At 41.8% G+C, this 21572-nt stretch overlaps 3 protein-coding genes across 4 annotated transcripts in view; all 3 read left to right on the top strand.

Annotated features, from left to right (window-relative positions):
- The first annotated feature begins 967 nt into the window (after positions 1-967).
- On the top strand, positions 968-7074 carry YIPF1 (Yip1 domain family member 1). 2 transcript variants are annotated; one of them, XM_079313539.1, is made up of 9 exons: positions 968-1157; positions 1828-1991; positions 2617-2697; positions 2806-2893; positions 3018-3134; positions 4074-4240; positions 4673-4855; positions 5680-5780; positions 6711-7074. In XM_079313539.1, the coding sequence occupies exons 1-8, from the start codon at positions 1127-1129 to the stop codon at positions 5773-5775; spliced, it is 927 nt and encodes a 308-aa protein (XP_079169665.1). In that variant the 5' UTR covers positions 968-1126; the 3' UTR covers positions 5776-5780; positions 6711-7074. The 2 variants fall into 2 exon arrangements, with proteins under 2 accessions (XP_079169665.1, XP_079169666.1); XM_079313540.1 differs by having other exon boundaries at positions 1858-1991.
- Positions 7075-7402: 328 nt separating this feature from the next.
- NDC1 (NDC1 transmembrane nucleoporin) lies at positions 7403-21453 on the top strand. The gene is made up of 18 exons (XM_079313500.1): positions 7403-7541; positions 7818-7938; positions 8817-8918; positions 9102-9276; positions 9721-9859; positions 11254-11362; positions 12169-12220; positions 12698-12830; positions 13772-13864; positions 15107-15188; positions 15987-16142; positions 17172-17426; positions 17558-17676; positions 17909-17959; positions 18380-18443; positions 19211-19311; positions 20236-20396; positions 21201-21453. Exons 1-18 carry the CDS (start codon positions 7500-7502, stop codon positions 21262-21264), a joined length of 2019 nt encoding a protein of 672 aa, XP_079169626.1. The 5' UTR covers positions 7403-7499; the 3' UTR covers positions 21265-21453.
- Positions 21454-21572, top strand: part of GLIS1 (GLIS family zinc finger 1) — a 182887-nt gene continuing 182768 nt past the window's right edge. Inside the window, exon 1 of the mRNA XM_079313555.1 lies at positions 21454-21509. Coding sequence (XP_079169681.1) covers positions 21469-21509 — 41 coding nt within the window. The 5' untranslated portion in view covers positions 21454-21468. The remainder of the gene's footprint in view (positions 21510-21572) is intronic.

The raw sequence follows: 21572 nt of genomic DNA on the forward strand, positions 1-21572 counted from the left end.
AATCCCACAGTAAAGACTAAGGTGCTGCTGCTTAGGGCCTCGGAGTGATGCAGGTGCTGTGCAAACAGTGCCCTGTTCCTCCTGCTCTGGGGCTCTGCTGCACTTCAGAGTTTGGCATTTTGGGGCTGAAGGATTTTTAAAAAAGTATACTCTGGTATATATAATATATAATTAATATATAATATCCAGCTGGTCCCAGGCAGGACATGGGTCTGTTGGAGTGAGGCCTCAAAAGGCCACCAGGATCAGAGGGATGGAGCAGCTCTTCTGGGAGGAATTGGGATTGTTCAGCCTGGAGAAGGCACTGGGTGACCTAACTGTGGCCTTCCAGCACCTGAAGGGAGACAAGACAGATGGAGAGGGGCTATTGACATTGCAAGTGTCTGCAGTGGCAGCACAAGGGGGAATGGCTTCAAACCAACAGATGGCAGGTTTAGAGTAGATATGAGGAAGAAATTCTCTCCTGTGAGGGTGGTGGGACCCTGGCACAGGGTGCCCAGAGAAGCTGTGGCTGCCCCATCCCTGGGAATGCCCGAGGCCAGGCTGGACAGGGCTTGGAGCAACCTGGGACAGTGAAAGGTGTCTGTGCCCACGGCAGGGAGCTGAAATGAGATGAGCTTTAAAGTCCCTTCCAACCCAAACCGTTCTGTGCTTCTCTGATAAAACTCTCAGCTACCAAAACACGCCCTGTACGTTTATAACAGTTTATCTACAGTCCGTGTATATTCGCGCGCAGACGCTCGCAGCCGGCAGCCACCGCCACAGCTGACCAGCCGCGCTCGGTGCCGCGGGCCCTTTAAGGGGGCGGGCGGGCGCGCACGCGGAAGCGCCGCGCGGGCTGTGATTGGTCGGTGCCAGGCGCGTCACCGGCGGGGCTGTTGCGCCGCGGGGGGCAGAGGGGCCCGGCGGCGCCGCTGATTGGCTGCGGCGGCGCGGCGGCCGCGGCGCCTTTAAGGGAGCGGGCGGCGGGGGCGGGGCCGCGGCGGTGCCGAGGTGCGGGGCACGGGCGGGCTGCGGCCGCGGCGGCGCAGGCACAGGGCGCGGCACCGGCCCCGCCCCAGCGCTGCCCCTGTCCTCTTTCAGGAGGGTCGAGCCCCGGGGAGCTGATCCTCGGCCAGGCGGATGAATGGCGACGGCGGACGACCTCAAATTCCAAGGTAAAGGCGATGTCGCAGGTGCGGGCGCGGGGCTGGGCCCCAGCTGCGGGAGCCGTCAGGGACTGGAGTCTCTGGGAGCGTTTCCGAGCGTTCGCGGAATAAAAACGTCCTGGGAGTTTTGCTTGTGGGGTCGGGATGGGGTCAGGTATCCTGGATTTTCTGAGGTGAAGTTGTGCTGCTGGCGAGCTAAAAAATGTAACCCGTGTTGTCTGAAATCGTCTGCTGTATGGTAGAAAGTGACAGCTGGAAAGGGGCAGAGCGCTCTGTAACCTGCAGAAGGCCCCGGCTTGGGACTTCCTTAGTTATTCATTAAAAAGTTCGTGTCAGTTTTTGGAGACTATTGAAAGTGCCCATTTCTCCAGCGAGGCAGCTTTCCCCTCCCCGTGCAGGGACCCTGGCCTGGGGCTGTTGGCAGGGCAGGAAGCGGCTCCAGAGGTGCCGCTGTAGCATCCTGCAGGCGGACTGCCAGGAAAAGCAGACTCACACTTTATTGAGCGACTAAATGTTCAGCTCGATCCCTGTCAGCTTGGGCTTTAGCAAACAGATCGTACCCAACATGCCTAAGCTAGTGGTTGTTCTGTCTCAGGGTCTTTGTGTTTTTATTTGAGCCACAAGAGCAAAAACTTGAGTGTCTTGATCATCACCTGTCTTGTAATGTACTTATTTGCAGAATTTGACGATGCAGCTAATTTGCTTGCAGCAAATCCTGATGCCACCACCATAAGCATCGATGAGCCAGCTGAAATCCCCAAGAATCAGCACAGCCGCCTGCAGGAGCCAGGCAGGGAGGAGGATGATGAGTTACTGGGCACTGATGACTCCGATAAAACAGAGGTAATGCTCTCAGCCCTGCTGGTGGAGGCCTGGGAGAAAGATGGAAAGGGATTTCTTACAAGAACATGCAGAAAACAGGACAAGGGGAAATGGATTCAAACGTAGAGAGAAGAGATTTAGATTGGATATTAGGAAGAAATTCTCTCCTGTGAGAGTGGTGAGGCCCTGGCACAAATTGCCCAGAGGCTGCCCCATTCCTGGAAGTGTTCAAGGCCAGGGTAGATGGGGTTTGGAGCAAACTGGGATAGTGGGAGGTATCCCTGCCCATGGCAGGGGATGGAATGAGATTATCTTTAAGGTCCCTTCAATCACAGGCCATTCTATGGTTCTTACAGCAAAGGGAACTTGTCATGGTGATGAGGGTGTGTGTTCCAGATGATGTGGCAGCAGGTATTAGCAGGCTGCTCTTTAGAACCTCAGGCTGTGATTCTGCCTACAGGGAGATAAGAGGCTGGCTGCCATTGGAGGGGAAAAGGAAACCCTTACATAATCCATAGGAAGCATTACCCTATTAAGTTTGTTTTCAGTTTGGGTACCAAAATCATGTGACTACTGTGTAAATGAGCTAGTAATACATTAATTGTGTGCTTGTAACACTTTCTATGTTGTCTTTCCCACCATCCAGCTGCTTGCAGGACAGAAGAAAAGTTCCCCTTTCTGGACTTTTGATTACTACCAGACCTTCTTCGATGTGGACACATACCAGGTTAATACTCTGCTCCAGAGGAGAACTGTTATCTGAATTATGCCTTATCCATTGAGATTTTTTTTTCCTTCTTGCATTGTCACTCAGACAAATCCTTCTGTTTCATAGGTCCTGGACAGAATCAAAGGGTCGGTGTTCCCAGTCCCTGGGAAGAACTTTGTGAGGCTCTATATCCGCAGCAATCCTGACCTCTATGGTAGGTATGAGCTGGGAGAAGTTATTTTCTGTCCTAAATATTTTGAGTCTGTATTTCATTTTATTTGCTGGCCTGAAAAGCAAGAGAGCAGAGGCAGTGCTATTGATTTTTGTCTCCTTTTAAGGTCCATTTTGGATATGTGCTACACTCGTGTTCACCATTGCTGTTAGTGGCAATCTCTCAAATTTCTTCATCCATCTGGGCAAACCAACATACCATTATGTGCCTGAGTTCAGAAAAGGTTTGTAAGTAGTCATTTTTGGGGGTTTTTTTGTCTTTTTTTTAATGTGCAAATGAATTAGTATAAAACCATGTCATGGTTGATTTAGAACAGTCTTTTGATTGATTGTTGTCTTTAAATTTTTAGACATGTGAAACAAGCCCTTAAAATGGGCTGTGATTGGCAGAATCCTGTTTTTTTTGGGGCATGAAGTAGTTTCAGGGTTCTAGAAGAGCAGGCAGGAGTAATTAGTTATTTTCTAGCCTTAGTGGCTGTTTCCTTGTACAGAGAGTGAAAGCCCACCACTGGCCTCTGACCCTTCCTGGAACCTGCAGGCCTCAGGGAGAAAATCCAAGATCAGACTGTCTTCATATCACCTACCAAGGGCTGGAACTTGGTACCTTGTGGCAAAGCAAAAAATAACCTAAAGATGAACAACTGATTTGTTCCCCAAAGAACTAGAGTGAGGATCCAATTTGTCTACATCTGTCTTTGTATTATGTGTTCCCTGTGGAGGAACACAGCTTCTCTTTGTTTCCAAAATCCTTAGTGTACTGGGAAGAATGTTGCCACTTGGGAATGCACTCACTTGAATAATTTCAGATTTGACACTAGCTATTAGTAGCTGAATTTCTATTTTTAACTAAGTTTTTCCTGCCTCTGTGGCTTTTCCTTTCCAGCTGAAACCAGTAGCATTTTGTATAGAGGCATAATAAAGAAATTGAAATTACTTAGAGATTTTTTTCAGAAGTCTTTACTTTTAAACTATCTTGAAGTGCTGGCAGAATACTGGGTGTAAACTGGATATAAATGCAAAATTCTCAGTTTATTAATAATTCAAACTTCATCTTTTGGAAGTATCTTCACAGATAGCTTTCTAGTTTCCATACTGAATGCTTCTACACCTTTGATTGTGGCAGGATTCAAAGTTGAACATTAAACCTTTTGTTGTGTTTCCAGTGTCCATAGCAGCTACAACGATTTATGCATATGCTTGGCTGGTTCCCCTTGCTCTCTGGGGATTCCTGATGTGGAGGAACAGTAAAGTCATGAACATTGTCTCCTACTCATTCCTGGAGATAGTGTGTGTATATGGCTACTCCCTCTTCATCTACATTCCCACAGCGGTACGTATGGCTAAAGAGTGTCCTTCTCACTTGTCCTGCTTGAGATTTGCTGTTTCTTATCATATTGTTGATATTTGTCTAAATTTTGGAGACTGGGAGAATCTTTTGCTCTTTTTCTTGAAGTTTGTCTAGTGTAAAGGTGTCTGGAAAAGTCCAGGACACATCATTCCCCCCGAGGCAGCAAAACCAAGCAAGGTGCTTCTGGTGAGCCTGGCAGGCAGCCCAAGGCAACCTCAGGAATGAGGATGTTTGTGTCCCCAGGGAACAGATATCTCTGCAGGGCAGCAACGCTGATGGCTCCAAGGACAAATTTCCCTTGGAGGGAGCGACATAACTTGGGCTTCACTCTGTGTCGGGGTGTAAAGCTCCCCACTGCTCCTACTCTTCCCTCCAGCGACAGAGATGTGTGAAAGCCTTTCCCTGCCTTTGCAGATGCTGTGGATCATCCCCCAGAGGGTGGTGCGCTGGGTGATGATGGTGTTCTCCCTGTGCCTCTCGGGCTCTGTGCTGGTCATGACCTTCTGGCCCGCCGTCCGTGACGACAACCGCAGGGTGGCCGTGGCCACCGTGGCCACCATCCTGCTGCTGCACGCCCTGCTGGCTGTTGGCTGTCTGGTGGGACACTGCCATTCCTTTTCCCTGAGCTCTTGTTTCATAGGACAGCTGGCATCTTATGGGGAAGGGAAGGAAGGATTGGCTGGTCACTGGGAAACCTCCAATGTAAAAATTATTTTAAACGTAGCAAAAAATTGATGCCGATGTGAGCCTGACAGTGCTGATAATAAATTCATTAATCAATTATGGAGTCATAGGTCTCCTCCAATTTGGAGATATTCTATCAGTATCAGAGAGTCCAGCTTCCCAGGGCACTCTTGAATTTACCTGGAATTCATCATAGTATCAGCAAAGCTTTAATCTTTGTAGTGTCCAGTTGCACTTTATTCCAATGAGTACTGTGCTTAGTCCTTTAGAAGGATTAAATGTTCAATGAGTGTTAGCAGGTTTATACATAGCAAGTGTTACAAAACAAGACCCTGAGGCCCCTGAAATATACAAAGAACACTTAGATTATTTGTTTCCTTCTTGCAGTGGGTATCAGCCAGGCCACAGTTTCCACAGCTTCCAGAGGAGATGGATCTGGTTCCCCACAGTTCAGTGTGCAGGGAGGTGACAGCAAAACACAACTCTCCCTGCATCTGCAATCCAGCCCTTTCCAATCTTTTATAAAGGCCGTGGCTGCTAACAGTTAAATTTTAAAGTACAGTTCACAGCACCATTTTATTTGACCATTTCTAATATAATAAAAACAGAAAAAATATTCAAATTTGCCATTTCAGTGCTGTGTTTGTACCTGTGTTTGATGGGTGTGGAAAGAAAGAGCTGGGATAAGGCAGCACTGCATGTTTCTCTCTAAACAGTTTTTTTCTCTGATAATGTAGGCATACTTTTTTGATGCCCCTGAGCTGGATACTCCTGCACCTATTATTCCTGCTCACAACAGTACTGGAACAACAGTAATAACCAAGAGTCACTAAATAAGGTAAGGATTAAGTCTAAACTTTTTTTTTTCCCTGCAGTTATCACAGGCATCTTGAAACTTTTCCCCATCCCTGTGGTTGAATGGAAAGAGGTTTAACAGACTAATTTTGCTAAATGGGGTCTATATATATAAGTAGCATTTATTAACTTTGTTTCAGTTCTCAGTTTTAAGTACAGATATAAAAACTGAAGAGTCTGAGGAACAAAGATCTGTCACCTTTCTCTTTGAGGTTTGCTCATTCCCAGAGGCCATTCCTTTACCAAAACCCAAAAGCATTTATTTGAATTTATTCTGCACAAGTGGAACTTAAGCAATAAAGTGCTACACTCCAGGTTTTCTTTCCATTTAATGTAAAAAGCAGATTGTTTTTTTTTTTCCCTTGATGTTTGGGGCAGTGTTTCAGAGAGCAGCCCTGTGTGGGGACATCTGTGTAGGCTGTGGGCAGGGCTGACTCAGAGCCTGAGGCATCCATCCCTCTGGACTGCATTCCCTCTGTGGGATAGCTTGAGCATTTGCTTCCTGGCATCTGGGACTGCTGCCAGCAGCAGATGACATTTGAATTCTGATAGATAATTCTGTGGAGGTGGTCCAGGAATGGGCTAATAGGCATGTAAAGGCCAGGCCACTCTGAGTACACCAGCCACAGGTGTGTGAAAATCAGAGTATTTACTGAATAGAAGTTATATTAGATTTAAAATTAATTATATAAAAAATAGCCAAATGTGCCTTAGTGAAAGGCACATAAAAAATTACACAATCCAATAATATGAGTCAATTTCAGTGGCTTTTTGTTCCTGTAAAATCAATTTTTCATTCCAGATGCCTAATATATAATAGGAATGGATTTTAGTATTTTAACTTAAATATGTGCCTTATTGTATCCTCTGGTGAGAAGCTGAAATATTCACTGGAGTTATTTGTCTCTTTCAGATAACAGCACTAGTTTCTCCACCTCTACAGTAGTTTTATTTTAGATTATTTTTTCACTGAGGACCTTGGAAACTTCAAGGACAAGGGATGTGTTTTGCAGCAGGATGGACAGTGATGTCCCATGGACAGATGGACATCTCCGTGCTAACTGGACCCTGGCTGCTTCCAGGAGGAGAGTGAACCATTGATCCCAGTCTACAACAGAAAGGGATTGGTTTTATTTGGTTGGGATTTTCTTTTTGTTTTTTAATGTTTTGTTTCGCTTTTTTAGGAGGATTTGTTTTGTTTTTTCTTTAGTTCAGTCTATGCTTGCCACACTATTTTGCATCTGAATAAAGCGTTCTGAAGGTGATACGAGATCTGTGTTTTGTGCACAAAGCATCTTAATGCTCTACACGATGGGGAGGGTTTGGGCCAAGGCATGCTGTTGTGACAGGACCGAACACACTAAAGGTGGGCCCGTGCCGCCAGCGAGGCTTTCAAAGTGTAAATAAATATTCGTATTGCGGACTAATGTGACAATTGCTTTCCTCGCCGCCCCTGCCTGCATTCTATCCCCTTAAACGCGGAGGAGACCCGAGGCCTCCTCAGGCCGCCGTAGCCGCGCGGGGCGCGCCGGGACTTGTAGTTTTCACTGCGAGTGACGTCACCCACTCGCTCCCTGGGGCGGGGAGAGCGGGCGTGCGCGCCCTCCCATTGGCTGCGGCCCGGGCGCGCGGCGGAAGTGTCGCGGAGCCGGCACGTGGGGCTGTTGGGCGGCGGCTTTGAACGGGCGGCCGGGCCGCGGCCATGGAGGCGGTGGCGGGCGGGCAGCGGGCGCTGCTCCGGCAGGTCGGTCCTCGGGCTGCGCTCCCCACACCCCGCGCTCCCTCAGGGCGCGTTTCCCCCCGCTCCCGGTTCTATCACGCTGTCTCCCCGCAGGTGCCGGGCTGGCGGATGGTGTCGGTCCCTCCCATCAGGTCTCCCCTCAGTTCTGGGGTGGCGAGCCCTGCTCCCCTCACCCTGCGCGCCCTCAGGCGCTGCGCTGGCGGCTCCCGGTCCCTCCCATTGCCACCGTGCAGGCGCTGGCTTGGCGGGTCGCGGTCCCCTCACGCTGTGTCCCCGCAGGTTCTGGGCTGGCGAGTGGCCGCCGCCGTGACCTGGTCCGTGCTGCTGCTGCCCCTCTGCACCGCGGCCTTCATCGTCCTCAGCGGCCTCGACCCGTTCCACCCGCTGCGCTGGATCTCGAGTAGGTGCCCGGCCGCCTTTGCCTGTTTTTGCTCTCACCTGTTTGGGTTTTTTCCTACATTGTTATTTTGGGCTCAGATAACGGGAACTGGCGCTGGCATCGTGTTACACTTCTATTTCGATAGTCTTTGGCCTTTGAAATGTTTCTATGTTACAGCAGCCACAATCCACCCTAGATAGGAATAAGTGTTGCGAGTTCATGTGAATATATCCTCACAGAAGAGAAAAACACACCAGGTTAAGTGCTTTAATTGTCTGTTCTGAATCCGTGGATATCCTTCCCCGTCCACCCTGTGCAGCTGCTGTTCCCATAAAAAGCTTCAGTTTTCTCTAGGGCGCCCTGAATCCCAAGAGAAATTCCTGAAGCAGCCACTCTGCGTGGTGAGAATAACTTCCCCTGAGTGCCTGCACTGAAAATTGAGAGGTGTTTAGCTGAAAGCTCAATGTCTGTGATCACAGAGCTGCTCCAGGCAGAGAGAATTCACTTCCTTCCTCCCTTGAAAATAGAAAAGCCCAAAAGAACCACTCTGTAAGAAATTTAATGTCTTTTAGAGTGGCTGGATGGCTGCAGCTTTTTTTTAAATGAAGGGAAATAGGATATTTGAGCTACAGCTGATTTTTTAAACAAACTTCTTAGCGTTCACTTATAAGAAAAGCTGTTTTAAGTGTGTAAAATAGTGCATATGAAGTTTAAACGTGCTTTTGTGCTAAAATATTGTGTAGCAGACCTCATGTGGGATTAGAAAATCCATTGACCATTACTGCCCTTTAAGCACTCAGTGGATTATTGTCCATTGCTTAAGTGTTCTTGTCTGTTACTTAATATGTTGCTGCTGTGTTATTGCAGTTTTCTGAATGATAATATTTTTATTTTTTTAGATTCTTTCAACGATTTGTATACTTCCTATGTCATCTTTTGTATCTTCCTGATGTCTGTGGTGATAATAGTAATAAGCATCTTCAACGTTGAATTTTATGCAGGTAGGTTGTGTGAAGTGTTGATACCTAAATTAAATAGGACAATCATTTATAATTTAGTGACTGATCCTAACTGTGAAAGTTCTTTAGTGATAATGGTGGGGTTTTCTCTCTCTCTCTTTTTTCTTTTTAATGAAAGATTTTATTAATAAGAAGTGAAAATGATTTTTTAACTTTTATTTACAGTTGTGCCATCGATACCATGCTCTCGATTAGCACTGATAGGAAAAATTATTCACCCTCAGCAAGTCATCCATTCCTTTGTTCATGCTATCATGGGAATGCTGGTTGCTTGGTGTGCTACTGTCATGACAAAAGGGAGGTTCCAGTTTCTTGCTGTGTCCTGCACGCCTTCAGAAAGGTAATTGTGTGTGTCAGAGATAAGCAAAGAACTTTTATTGTTAAATGTGGTTACTGATTGTTTCTTTCAAAGAGAATACTAAGAATTTGGGTATTCTCAAAAACCAGCAATTACATGTTGATTTTCTTTATTAAAGGACAAAAATTACCTCCCTTGGTTAATGTTACAATGCACAGAGAAATAACTGAACCAGAAAAACTACTTTGCCAGGATTCTTAATGGAAAGTTGATGACAAGTTGGTTGTCACTTGAACTAAGTCTTGGTCTTGTGGTTAATGGCATTACAAAAACAGGTGGTGGAATTTCTACTTCAGCAAAAACTTATTAAGATGATATCAGATATACTAATCAGGAAAGTAAAATCAAACTTCTGATTTGACTTTCCTAAGGCTTGAGCAGCTTTTTGTTTTGAACTCAGAATTGATTCTAGGTTTTCTATTTTAGCCTAGAAGATGCTGTTTCTCAGATGTGCCTGAATGAGTATCACCTCTTCTTTCTACTTTCTGGAGCCTTCTTGGGATACAGTTACAGCCTTTTCTATCTTATTAACAACATGAATTATTTGCCATTTCCAATCATACAGGTAAGAGGTTTAAAAATCTTTGTAGAAAGATGTGAAAGTGAAACAGTGATCAAAATAATAATGGATAATTTCTGAGTATGGCAACAGGAGCTGCCTGTGTGCCACTGCTGTCACTGATGGATGAAGTGTACACCCAGCTTTAAATGCCAGCAGTGTTCATCCCACTCCTTCCTGCTCAGCTGCTTTTAAATGAACACAGAAACTGGGATGCTGTGACTCAACATTTAGACTACACCTCCCTGATGCATGTTACAAGCTGGCTGAGGTGGCAGGTGAACTAAGGAAAATGACAATGTGCACAAACTGGGTATCAATTTCAGGAACTGACTACAGGGGTTACCTAAAAGCTGAAAATCTTGACAGTTAAAAAAATAAGTTCAGTTCAAGCCTAAGTAGCACATTAAATCTTGCTCAGAGCTCAACATCTAAAGCCTTTTTGTGTGTGTAGCACTATGGAAACTGAAATTCCATTAATTCCTCTGGAGGAGTCCTGCAGAAATCTGTACCAGTGTGAAACATCTTAAAAATACTTCTGTTGCTGCAGCCCCACAGCAGCCATTAACTTTTCCTGATTCCCAGATTGACACAGACAAACCAATTTGGCAAAAGATGTTTTTAACCAGAGGTGGTTGTGTTGGTAAAAAAATTTGCTGCATTATGCTGACCATTCAGTTCATCAGTAAATCAAGCAACATTTTGGCAATGCTGTAGTTAAAATATTTTTGAAAAGTCAATTTCAATATTGTTAATTCTCCCTTTTTTCTTGTTTGTTTGGGTGTTTGTTTGTTTCTTCTCCCCCCCCCCGCTTTTTTTTTGTTTTCCTTTTTTTTCCCCTAATGCAACCTAGTAAAATTAAATCACTGGTTGCATTTTCATAGTTTCATTTGTCAGCTAGGTTGCTTTAGTCATTTGGAAACATAAAGTTAATTTATTTGAAGGAAAGCATCAGTGTTACACTGGTTTTACTGCTTGGAGGAGTACTGACTCTGGAACTCACAGTTGTCTAAATTTCCCCTATATCTTGATTGGTCATTTAGAATGTAAATGAGATCTAGTAGAGTAAATATGCCCTTTTTTGTTTTGTTTTGTTTTGTTTTTTTCTTTAATTTGCATTAGACAGGATTGTTCTAGTTTGTTCCTTTGTGTATTGTGTCAATGGGGTTTTGTTTTCACTGCTACAAGCAGGAAACTGGATAAGAACTAGAAATTATTATAAAATGTCAGGAAAAACAGACCATAATTAATAAATGTAACACCTTAAATTAAGTTTTTAATTGATCTAGACTTCAGGCTTTCATTTACATTGTCCTTTTTTTGTTGTATTATTTTTATTAACTGTTCATTGATTTGTTCTGAATGTGGAATACTAAACTATTTATTTTGTTTGGTTTTAGCAATACAAATATTTACGTTTCAGAAGATCTTTGCCTCTCCTGATAAAACACAGTTGTGTGGAATCACTATATTTTGTTAGAAACTTCTGTGTCACATATTACTTTTTTGGTAAGGGTTTCTGAAATTCTCTGTTTTTATTTGTAATTCCTGTTTGATCAGTCTTTTGCTCCTTCCATTGCCTGGTAGTGGAAATGTGTTGTCCCAGAGCTGGACATGACACAGCAGCAGTGGGCAGAACTTCACTGCTGTGCAAGGCTGCTGTGTCATTCCATTTTTTTAGGCCAAGACCAGCACTTTAGCTTTACTCTCAAGTGCCCTGTATATTATTTGGAATGAGCTTGGGAAACAAATCCATGCCTCCCATATGAAAATGGAGTTTGGTCTGTGGTAAGGTGATTGGTCTGATGAAGATGATTGTACTGGGCTTTCTAAAAATCAAGAATTCTTTGTTAGGATTGTAATCATCCTCCTAAATGCTGCCAAAATATGCAAGAATTATTATCCCTTTATTTACATCAGGGGATAAATTAGAAATATGGTTGTTCTATATCAACTTCCATTAAGTCTTTAAAAGCACTTTGCTGCTGCCTGGGCTGTAGTGAAAATTAATATTAAATTACTATTAACCCTCTTTTGTTAGTGAGGAGACACAATTAACTGGTGAGAAGCAGCAGTAAAAGAGAAGGTCTGCATCTCTCAGTGTATAGCTGCTAGCCTTAAGGCTTTTTTTCATTCTCTTTTTTCTGTTTCATAAAACAAAGTAACCCCAAAGGCAGATAGTTTCCTTGTCCATGTGAGTTACAAGACCAGGTTCTTGTTTCTGTGTGAATTCTAATTTTGTCTTATTTTATTGGCTACTGTTTGTGTGTTTTGTAGTGTTGCATTTGTTTCAGAGTTTCTTTTTTGACCCCTAGGTTACATCCCAAAGGTATGGATTTGCACCACAATGGATCTTCATATAGACAGGTAGGTAAGGCATTGTGCTGGAAACTGGGAATATTGCTGAATGGTTCCTTTGCTGAGGAAGTGCAGCTTGGCAGCAGGACTCAGTTCTTTGCCTCCCCACACAGAATGTGGGGAGCTCTGGCCATTTCTGAAATTAATCCTAAAAGAACCATATTGTCATTAAGATAGTAATTAGGAAATCACCTTTTTTTTTCCCCTATAAGTCTCTAAAGTATTAGAAAGGGTAAACACTCCAGATTGCATCTATGAGTTTTTATCTGATTTTCTATGGTGTTTTTTTTGGGGAAGGGGGGGATATTCTTATTTTTTTATGACTGCTGTTTGTTTTAAAATAGAGAAGCTGGAGTCATAATACCTTAATTGACAAAAACTGTGGTCATTACTTATTACTTGCATATTTATTTTCCTTCATTTCATTCATTTTTCTCTAATAAGAATACTGAAATACTTATATCCTCTTGGTTATTTTATCTGCAGTAAATTACATCCTCTTGACACTCTGAGTGGCTTATTGGATCTCTCCTTGTTTTACCATACCTGGCTGAGTGGTGTGTTTCTTCTGATGACCTGGTACATTGCTTGGCTGCTCTTCAAAATCTATGCCACAGAGGTCAGTGCTTGTGACAGTGCTCAGGTTATATCACCAGCATGGTACAGATAATTCTTTCATTTCAAAAGCAGTTCTACTAGGAAGTAACTCATAGTGAGTTCTTTAATTTTCACAACATGCACTACAGATAATAACTGATAACTGAATTGTCAAGAAAAGCTTGGCATTAACTGACTTTCCTTCTCATAGCAAGACCTGTGCTCCTTACAAAATTAATTTTGTTACTGCCACCTCCTCCTCTTACTCTTTTGCTTCTGTTTTCAGGTATTTCCTTAGAGAGAAAAAAATCGTTAGTCTAACTTAATTTTTTTAAATTAAAACACTCATGATAATAGAGAAAAAAACCTGAGGTTTAAATCCTGGGTCAGTGTGTTGGTGCAAAGTACTCATGGAATGAAGTGGCAAACACAGTGCTGTTGGGGTGTTTAATTAGCTTTAATTAGAAAGGTGTCGTTGTGACTAAGTGGAAAAAAGATGAACAATGAGTCAAGCATGACAACAGCTCTGAGATGTGAGCAACCTGTCTCAAAGGATAATAACAAGCACCAGTGAACACCTTATAAACATCTCTAATTATTGCTTGTAAAACTGTGGAAGACAAAAGAAATCATCCATCTGTGAAAGTATAAAATGGACTTAGCCCTTTTGGCTGATGAAAAAAGATTTGTTTATGCACGTGGTTTTGTTTTACTTAATGAGCTAAAAAATTCCCAAAGTTGCTTTTACATATTTGCATAGTGTTAACTGAAAAGTCAGGGAAGAAATTGTAAGATTAGCCCACATGAGCACATTTATTTGAAGATAAAGGTATCTGAATTTTCTAAGATTTCTCAATTTTTTTTTTGTTTCTGTGTTAGAGATTCCAGGCCAGTTTGCTGATCTTTCATAAGATTTTCTTGTGCTTTCCTCTGTATAACACAACTTTTGATGTTTGTATTTAGAGTCATCATTTTCCCATTCAACCAACATTTGCTCAGGAGACAGACCAGTGCCTGCCTAAAATCTTAAACAACAATCCTCCTCTCCTTATAAAGGTAATTGAGCTCCTACCTCTTCCCTGGCAGGTGTGTGCTGAAAAGGTGTTTTTCAGAGCATCCAGTCACATCTTCCAGGTACCAGTTCTGTTCACTGAGGTGTTAGTTCCTTGAAATCTGCCTCAGAGCACTCACAGGCTGTTGCATTTAATGTTGAAAATTTGTTTAGTAGTGACATCTGGTGGTGCTCACCATGCTGTTACTGCTAGCTGAAGATTCATTTAGTTAGAGCTAAGATCTGTGTGCAACAGAAGTGTCATGGTGTGTACTGATGCAAAAACAGCAGCTTAGTGGCATTCAGGTTTTTGTAGTTCAATTTTGAGTCTTTTCATATAAGCAGGTGTTTTCTCAGAACAACATCTTGTCTCTGCAACATATATTTGAGCTCTTAACATGTGTGTTCTCTCTTTTAATTAAAAATATATCCATACTGATGTTGGAAGTTGGGTTTCTTTTTTGTAAAAGGCAATATTAAAAAGCTGCTTAAAACCTGTGAGTAAAGAAGAGGAATTCCAGTGTATGGTAATCATTAATAGGACTTACTGATTATAACACTTAGAAATTGGAGAACTCATTTAAGATGTATTATGTAAATAAAGATAAGAATATTCCCTTGCACATGCAAAATCTACCTTTGTTGATTTTACAGATTTCTGATAAGGCTGAAGATACAACAGGCTGCAATACCTTTTTAAGCTTTGCTGCATTATCTGAGAATAGGTGGGGAAGAATTGAGCAGAAATAGTTAAAGGAATAGGAAATATATTATATGATCTCAGATGTCATTAAAATGTCCAGTTTATAATAGTTTTGAATATTGTGAGAAACCTGTTTAATTTTAGTTGGCACATTAATTGCTTAATCACATGGCAGAACTGTGGTAGTTTAGAGTCAGTCCTGTATGGGAGCAAAGTTGTAGTTGAGCTTTGGTTTGCAAAAACAATTATTTTCTTAGACTTTTTAGTGTCTTAATATCTTTCTGCCTGAGCTATTAGAATAAAACAAGTGTTAGATCTTCTTGAACTCCTGAGAATTGACATTTCAGTAATGCTGTTAATATCTCAGCATCCCCATCCAGAGTGGTTTTAGGGATTTGCCTCTATCCTCTTTCTGTTACATGACTGGTTTTAGTCAGTGTGAACTCATTCTTTGGTAGGAATTGATTTTATATGGATAACTACATAATTTTTAAGCAAATGCATTGGACTTTGCATGCACTAAAACATTTTCCTTTCTTTGTAGTTTTTAGCCCTACAAGACTTGATGTTACTTTCCCAGTATTCTCCTGTTCGACGACAGGAGGTCTTTAGCCTTAGTCAGCCAGGTAATTATAAAAATTATTTCATGTTGATTCCTTTTTAAAAAATAATTTGTCAGATGTTCTTAGAAATTATGTAATGTTGCAAGGATGCTGCATAAGCCAGGAGCCTCTTCCCTGTGGTGTCTTTTCCAAAAGGATGCTTAATTTTCTATATTCATATTGTTTCAGTTGTGGTGCCTGTTGGATTTAAATGGCAGCCACAAGGAAACACAGGTTTAGGATTTTGACAGCAGTCAGGTGGTCCAGACTGGATAACCTAACAGATGTGTGTGGAAGCTGAATGTTGAGGTGTGAGTGAGGGGAAATCAGGCACAAATACTGAGTCACCACTGCAGCTCTGAGAGTAAATACTGGCTGTAACTTCAATTAGTGCACAGTCCTTTTGCTGTATTCAGATATGGCAGAGGAGGACAATTAAAACTTCTTAGAAGCCTTAGGAACTTTTTGTAGCACCTTATCAGGAATTCTAGTGTTTGTACTGCCTCAAAACTGTGTTGCTATTGCCACTGATACTTGTTCATTTTAGCTGTTCAGTGATTTCAGATCTGATGGGCTGCACTGCCTGTGTTGCCTGTTTGCTTAGCAGGTTTCACTGAAGTCTTTTTAGAATTATCCATTGAATCTGTCCATGTTTTCATCTTCTCAGTACAAACAAGCTGTCACAGTGGAAATGCCCTGTGGCATTTTAGAAGCTGAGTGGCACTGAGACAGTGAAGCTCCTGCTGAGAGCACAGGGGCACTGTCAGAACAGATGCAGGGAGGAGCAGCTGGGTTAAAGCTGCTCTTTGTGTGCACTGCCAGGTGGGCACCCACACAACTGGACTGCCATATCCAGGGAGTGTTTGAGTCTCCTCAGTGACCTGACTCAGAGGCTGATTGCACAGCAGGAAGCAGCAGCAGCAAATGGGAGAGCAAAGCCACCAGTGGGAGAGCTGAAAGTACCTCCACAGACTCCAGGTATGTGAGGAAATGCTCATAAAGGTTTGTAAAGCATGAAGGTAGCAATAGATACCTTAATCTCAATTAAATTTTATGAGGAAAATGAGGGATTTCTGCAAGTAAATACAAGCAGAAAGCATACTCCCCCAATTAATCTTGGGTATTTGTGTTGAAATAATCCCAAAATAGCTAGAATAGCTAGAAAACTTGCAATTATCATGTTTACTCAGTTTGTTTACTTGCATGATAATATGTTCAATACAGTATTTTTTCCATATTTGCAATGAATAAAAAAAAATCTGATTATCACAGTTTCAGTAAGTGGTTCACAGCACAGGGAGAATTTAAGTCTTGCCAAGAGATGCTCTGCAATTTGCATAACTGCTCTTATGATTAGTTTAAGATGGTAAAATTAGGTTCTGTTTATGTTTGTGTGATTCACTAATATCACTGTAGAGTGAGGAAAGCCCAGTCTGACTCCTGAGCTGTGAGCAGCCTTCAGGCATTTCATGTCTTTTACATGCCAGACTTGGGACTCATTCCTGGCAGCACAGCTGTGTTAGCACAAGGCTGCCAGGTAATGCAATCCCCTAGCAGGCTGTGCCCTGGCAACAGCAGGCACTGGTGGTGTGTCACAGGTGAATTTCTTCTAGTGCTGCAGATCCTTGAATTTGGAGACAGACATGCCTTTTCTTACATGCCAATTAGAATAGTTTTTCATTCTTCTATGGACATCCTTTTTCTAGTACTTAATGCCAAGAGCCCACTTTATGTACATATATAGCAGAGTGTTGTAATGTTGGCTAGCAGGAGTAAAATAAATAAATCCACAAGGATCCTTCTCATCCCTTGCTGTTTTTAAGCTGATAAACTTTGAAAACCCTCCATGCTTATGTTAATATGTACTTCTTTTCAAGACCAGAGTGCTAACCATGTCCTTTCATAAAAGCTCTGGTATAGGAGCTGTTGAAACAGCAATCAAATAACAAACCCATCTCCTATGTCATTGTGCCAGCCTGTTGTCTTCATGCAGTTCTTTGTCACTAGGAGCTGTTGGGATAGAAGACAAGTCATTCCAGTCACAGAGGTCCAACATTGTTCTCAGAGCCTCCATGTCTCCACTTGTTAAGCCATCCCTGATGCCTGTGAAGACGTCTCCTGGCTCTGATGTTGGTTCACCTTTCAGCTCTCCTGCTTTAAGTTACAAGTTGGGAGTTGTGGATGTGAAGTCTCCTTGGCATGGACCAGTGCAAAGTCCCCACGTCATGAGAAGGGGACCAAAGCTGTGGACCTCAGTTTCAGGTAGAGATTCTTCCCCAGCACTTGAGCCTCACAGCCATAAGTGTAGTACCCTTGTCAATGGAGAGCTGCATTGAGAGGATTAAAGTGACAGCAGTTTTTCTGAAGATACTCTGTATTTATTTTTCTTGCAGATCAGCAGATGAATGGTTCCCACCATGAATCCTCCCCATTGCTCTCTGCTGCAAGAGCTGGCAGTGAGGCAGTGCAGCCTAGATTTATTTACACATGGCTTCAGAACAAGCAAGAACAGGTAGAGTAAAATTGCAGTGCATAGGGGCTGCAGCTTAGGTTATACCTGTCTGGAAAAATTTTCCACTTTATGGAATGAATACTTCCTTCTCCACTTACCTTATATAAGACAAATCCTTCCCTTCACTCCCAATGCCTTTATGGTTTTGTGAAGGTGGTAGGGCTGAGAAGGGCAAACTGTGCATGCCTTAAATAAATGCAGATGATGAGTTTAATATTTTGTTCCTTTTCAGATAAAAACCTTCTTGTCCAAACGGGCTCTGATAATGTATTTCTTCAGCAAGGTAAGGGTGGTCCTGTGTTTGAGACACAGGTAATGGCTTTAAAACCTGTATTTTCATGTAAGGCTTTCTATAAGTATAACTTCTAGCTTGCTATGAGTTTCACAACAGGATTGTCCCATACCTGCAGAAAATAAGAACAGCTTTTTTAAACTCATCTGATTAGAAACTGCATTTTGCTTAAAGCATTCTTAGCCCCTGAAAACTAGCTGGTGTATATCCTTTTCTTCCCCCATTTTTTCCACTCCTCAATTACAGCTGTAGCATTGTTGGCAGCTTCTGTCCAAAAATAATTTTAGTTCTTTAAATCAGATTTTTCTGACTATTTCCCAAGATCCGTTGGCCTTGCAGGTCTGTTCTGAAACTGCAAGTTTGGTGATGTTATTTATAAAGTGCACTCACAACACTTTGGTTTCTTCTCAGCACCCAGAAGCCTCCATCCAGGCTGTCTTCTCTGATGCCCAAATGCACATCTGGGCTTTGGAAGGTGAGTGGTTTCCAGGTGATCCACTCTGTTGGTTCATGGAAAACTCTCTGGGCTCTGTGCTTTACAAATGTAACAATAAAAATATCTGAAATGCTTTTGACAAAAACAAAACTGCATTTCAGACACCAACATAACTAAAGTCTAATACACTTGTCAGTTTTGAGATCCCACATGAGATCTCTTAATTTGTGTTCTGCACAGATTCCTAAACTTGATTTTTGGTGCTTCTCTCTCATGTGAAGCCATGCATCACTTTAACATTTTTTCTAGTGACAGATTTATGATGCCTTTTTACAACAGCTTTTCTAACTAAAGGCTCTGGTTCTTTCTCTGTTTATCAGAGAGCTGAGGGAGGCCAACTGGTAGTAACTTAGCAAATAAACAAAAAGATGGTTTGCAGAGAATTAAAACAATGACATTTTGGATTTTTCTTGTTTCTTTCAAAGTCATGAGTAAATCCTGGTATTAATAAAATCTTCTACTACATTTGACTGTGCAAAGTTGATCAGTTTCCTTGATGATGTGTTTTATGGATGTATAGGGTCTGGAGATGGGATTCACACATAAATTTTATACAGTCTCTCTTGCTTTACCAACCTCAAGCTATTACACACTTGTCAAACCAGTGAGTGGTTTGGTCCTTGAGCCAGAGCTGAAGTGAGTGTCAGCTGGAATTCCAGCACACAGGTGATATCTTCAGGCAACACCATGATCTTTGTTATTGAATTCTCACCTTTTGAAGCATTCATTATGACTTTTTTTCAAAGGTCTGTCTCACTTGGTAGCAGCCTCCTTTACTGAAGACCAGTTTGGAGTTGTCCAAACTACACTGCCAGCTATCCTGAACACGTTACTGACTCTTCAGGAGGTAAAACTTAACTTTTGCTTTCTGGAAAGCAAGTTTAGGAGGGGAGGAGTCTTGTTGATTTTACATAATAACCTTGCTGACTAGTCATAACATTGAAGTTGCTGCCACTAAAACAGCTCTTCTGCAGTTAATCTAACCCAAACAGCTGATTGCCACTATGTACATTATGAAACAGCTGAGCAAAAACCTTGCTGGTTTTTTAAAATGTGGAAGGAGAAAATAGGGAATGTTTAATTTTAAAGAAATGCTATTGTGTGTTCAGTTGGTCTGAGTTTATTTCAGGGACCCAGCAATTCTAATACAGTATCTTTTGCAGTCAGAACTTAATCTTTATTTGGTTGCACACAATTCCTGGTGCAACATGGAGTGCTTGGAGATGTTGCAAATCTCAGGAGATAAAATCTGTGTCCTTGCTAATACTAAGACACTATTCTCAAATAACTGATGTTTGTGTAATGTGTGTTTTAAAAAATCCAGATTTATTTCCAGAGCTATCCATGTCCTATTAACATAACCATTCTACACTGCCCTAATGGAGATTCTTGGAAAGAATTTAGAGGTTATTAAAGTTCTTCAGTGTAAGTCATCTATTCCAAGAACAGGCACCAGGGGAAAAAAAAAAAGCCAATACCCTTGTCTGTGAAAGAAACAAGGCATAATACAGGATAGAATTGAGTTTCTCCTGCAGCATGTGATGTACTCAGTAACAGAGAATCTTATTTCACAGAAGCTGGTTCTGTGTTCCTGTTGATGGCTGGGAAATGCTCAGTCTCCAAAACATTTTTGTGTGTCTTGGTGGAATTTCTGAACTTGCACTTTTTTTTTTTTTTTTTTTTTTTTTTTTTCTCTATTTGACACAAACATGTCACTAGTTAATTATTAAATAATTGGGAGGATGACAGTTACCTGTTTTTTCTCAATCAGGTGGTAGACAGACATTTCAAACTGCCACATGTTTCCAGCAAACCTGCCCGGATTTCAGGGAGTCTGGTGGACACATCCTACAAAACACTTCGGTTTGCACTTAGAGCATCTCTGAAAACAGCCCTCTACAGGATAACTACTGTCTTTGGAGAGCACTTGAAGTAAGAACTTCCTCATGATTGCTTCCTTGTTAAATTGTTACTGTAGGACCTGTGAAAATGGAAGTTGAGGAAAAAAATCCCTTCTGGTCATTATTATAACGTGGTATTTTAATATTTTTTGATTTGTGGAACTTTAAAAAGTTCCTGTGTAGATATATGGTCCCCCTTAGAAATTTATTATTCATGGATTTCTGGGCAATTTTTCTTAGTGATTTTCATGAACTCTTTAGAAGCAGTTCATGAATACCACTTTTTTAATACATCTGAGATGCTGAAAAGAAAATAAATTAACTAGAGACAATTGTTCTGCAGAGAGAGAGTCCTATGAAGGGTCCAAATAATGAAATTCTGTTGCTTCCTGCTTGTCCAACAGCTCTTCCTCAGCCAACAGTGGGCAAACTTCCATACTTTGCATTAGAATATGTGGGACTGAAATTTCCTGTAGTATCTGCCCACCTCTCCCTCTGGGGATGAAATGTCCCTCAGTTTAGAAGTGTTCAATATACAGGAGGGATTATTTTAGGAGATTCCTTCTTACCTAAAATCATCCTTGCAATTGATCAGTTGCTGTTTAGAGGTAAGGAAATGGGCAAGGTTTCCTGGTATATGTATTTTTTAGAAGCTGTTGAGAATAAGAACTGACAGTTTCAAGGGTTAATATGCTTCTTTGTCTTGGAACATAGATGGTTTTTCATAAAATTTAGCTTCAAGGTAATTGATTTCAATGTATACTCAATTTTGGCATGAGACTTTATTTTTGTGCTGTATTGCTTCTAATGTAAAATGTTCTGCATTTGTTTCTAGTGCTGTACAGGTGTCTACAGAACATAAAAAAAGACTTCAGCAATTCCTGGACTACAGAGAATGAATTTTGATGCAGCTCTGGTTGGATTTTTCAAGACTATTGCTAAGAAGAAAGTGGGACTGATGAGGCTTTTTACCTTGGCTTTTTGGAAAAGCATATGGAAGTATAAGTTGCAGAACAAAACTTTTAGAACTGTAGAAGACTTCTTGTGGGTTTGGATCATCTTTTGTATAATAAAACTTGTAAAATTCATCTTGCCTTCTTTTAATGCCACTTACAAATGAGAAAGTGCCAGTTCTTCTTTCTAGGTAAGACTATGACATTTAAGATTGCCAGAGTTATTTTGGCACTCAGATCTTTCATTATTTTTC

The sequence above is a fragment of the Erithacus rubecula genome, assembly GCF_903797595.1.
Source record: "Erithacus rubecula genome assembly, chromosome: 10".
Classification (NCBI taxonomy): domain Eukaryota; kingdom Metazoa; phylum Chordata; class Aves; order Passeriformes; family Muscicapidae; genus Erithacus; species Erithacus rubecula.

What these genes read in the sequence shown, in the direction of transcription:
- YIPF1 (XM_079313539.1), top strand. Translation starts at nt 1,127, where the DNA reads ATGGCGACGGCGGACGACCTCAAATTCCAAG. An exon ending in TGTGCCTGAGTTCAGAAAAG is followed by an intron (nt 3,135 to 4,073) that starts GTTTGTAAGTAG and finishes TTGTGTTTCCAG; the next exon opens with TGTCCATAGCAGCTACAACG. An exon ending in TCATCTACATTCCCACAGCG is followed by an intron (nt 4,241 to 4,672) that starts GTACGTATGGCT and finishes CTGCCTTTGCAG; the next exon opens with ATGCTGTGGATCATCCCCCA.
- NDC1 (XM_079313500.1), top strand. Translation starts at nt 7,500, where the DNA reads ATGGAGGCGGTGGCGGGCGGGCAGCGGGCGCTGCTCCGGCAG. An exon ending in ATGGATCTTCATATAGACAG is followed by an intron (nt 12,221 to 12,697) that starts GTAGGTAAGGCA and finishes TTTTATCTGCAG; the next exon opens with TAAATTACATCCTCTTGACA. An exon ending in TTCAGAACAAGCAAGAACAG is followed by an intron (nt 17,677 to 17,908) that starts GTAGAGTAAAAT and finishes GTTCCTTTTCAG; the next exon opens with ATAAAAACCTTCTTGTCCAA.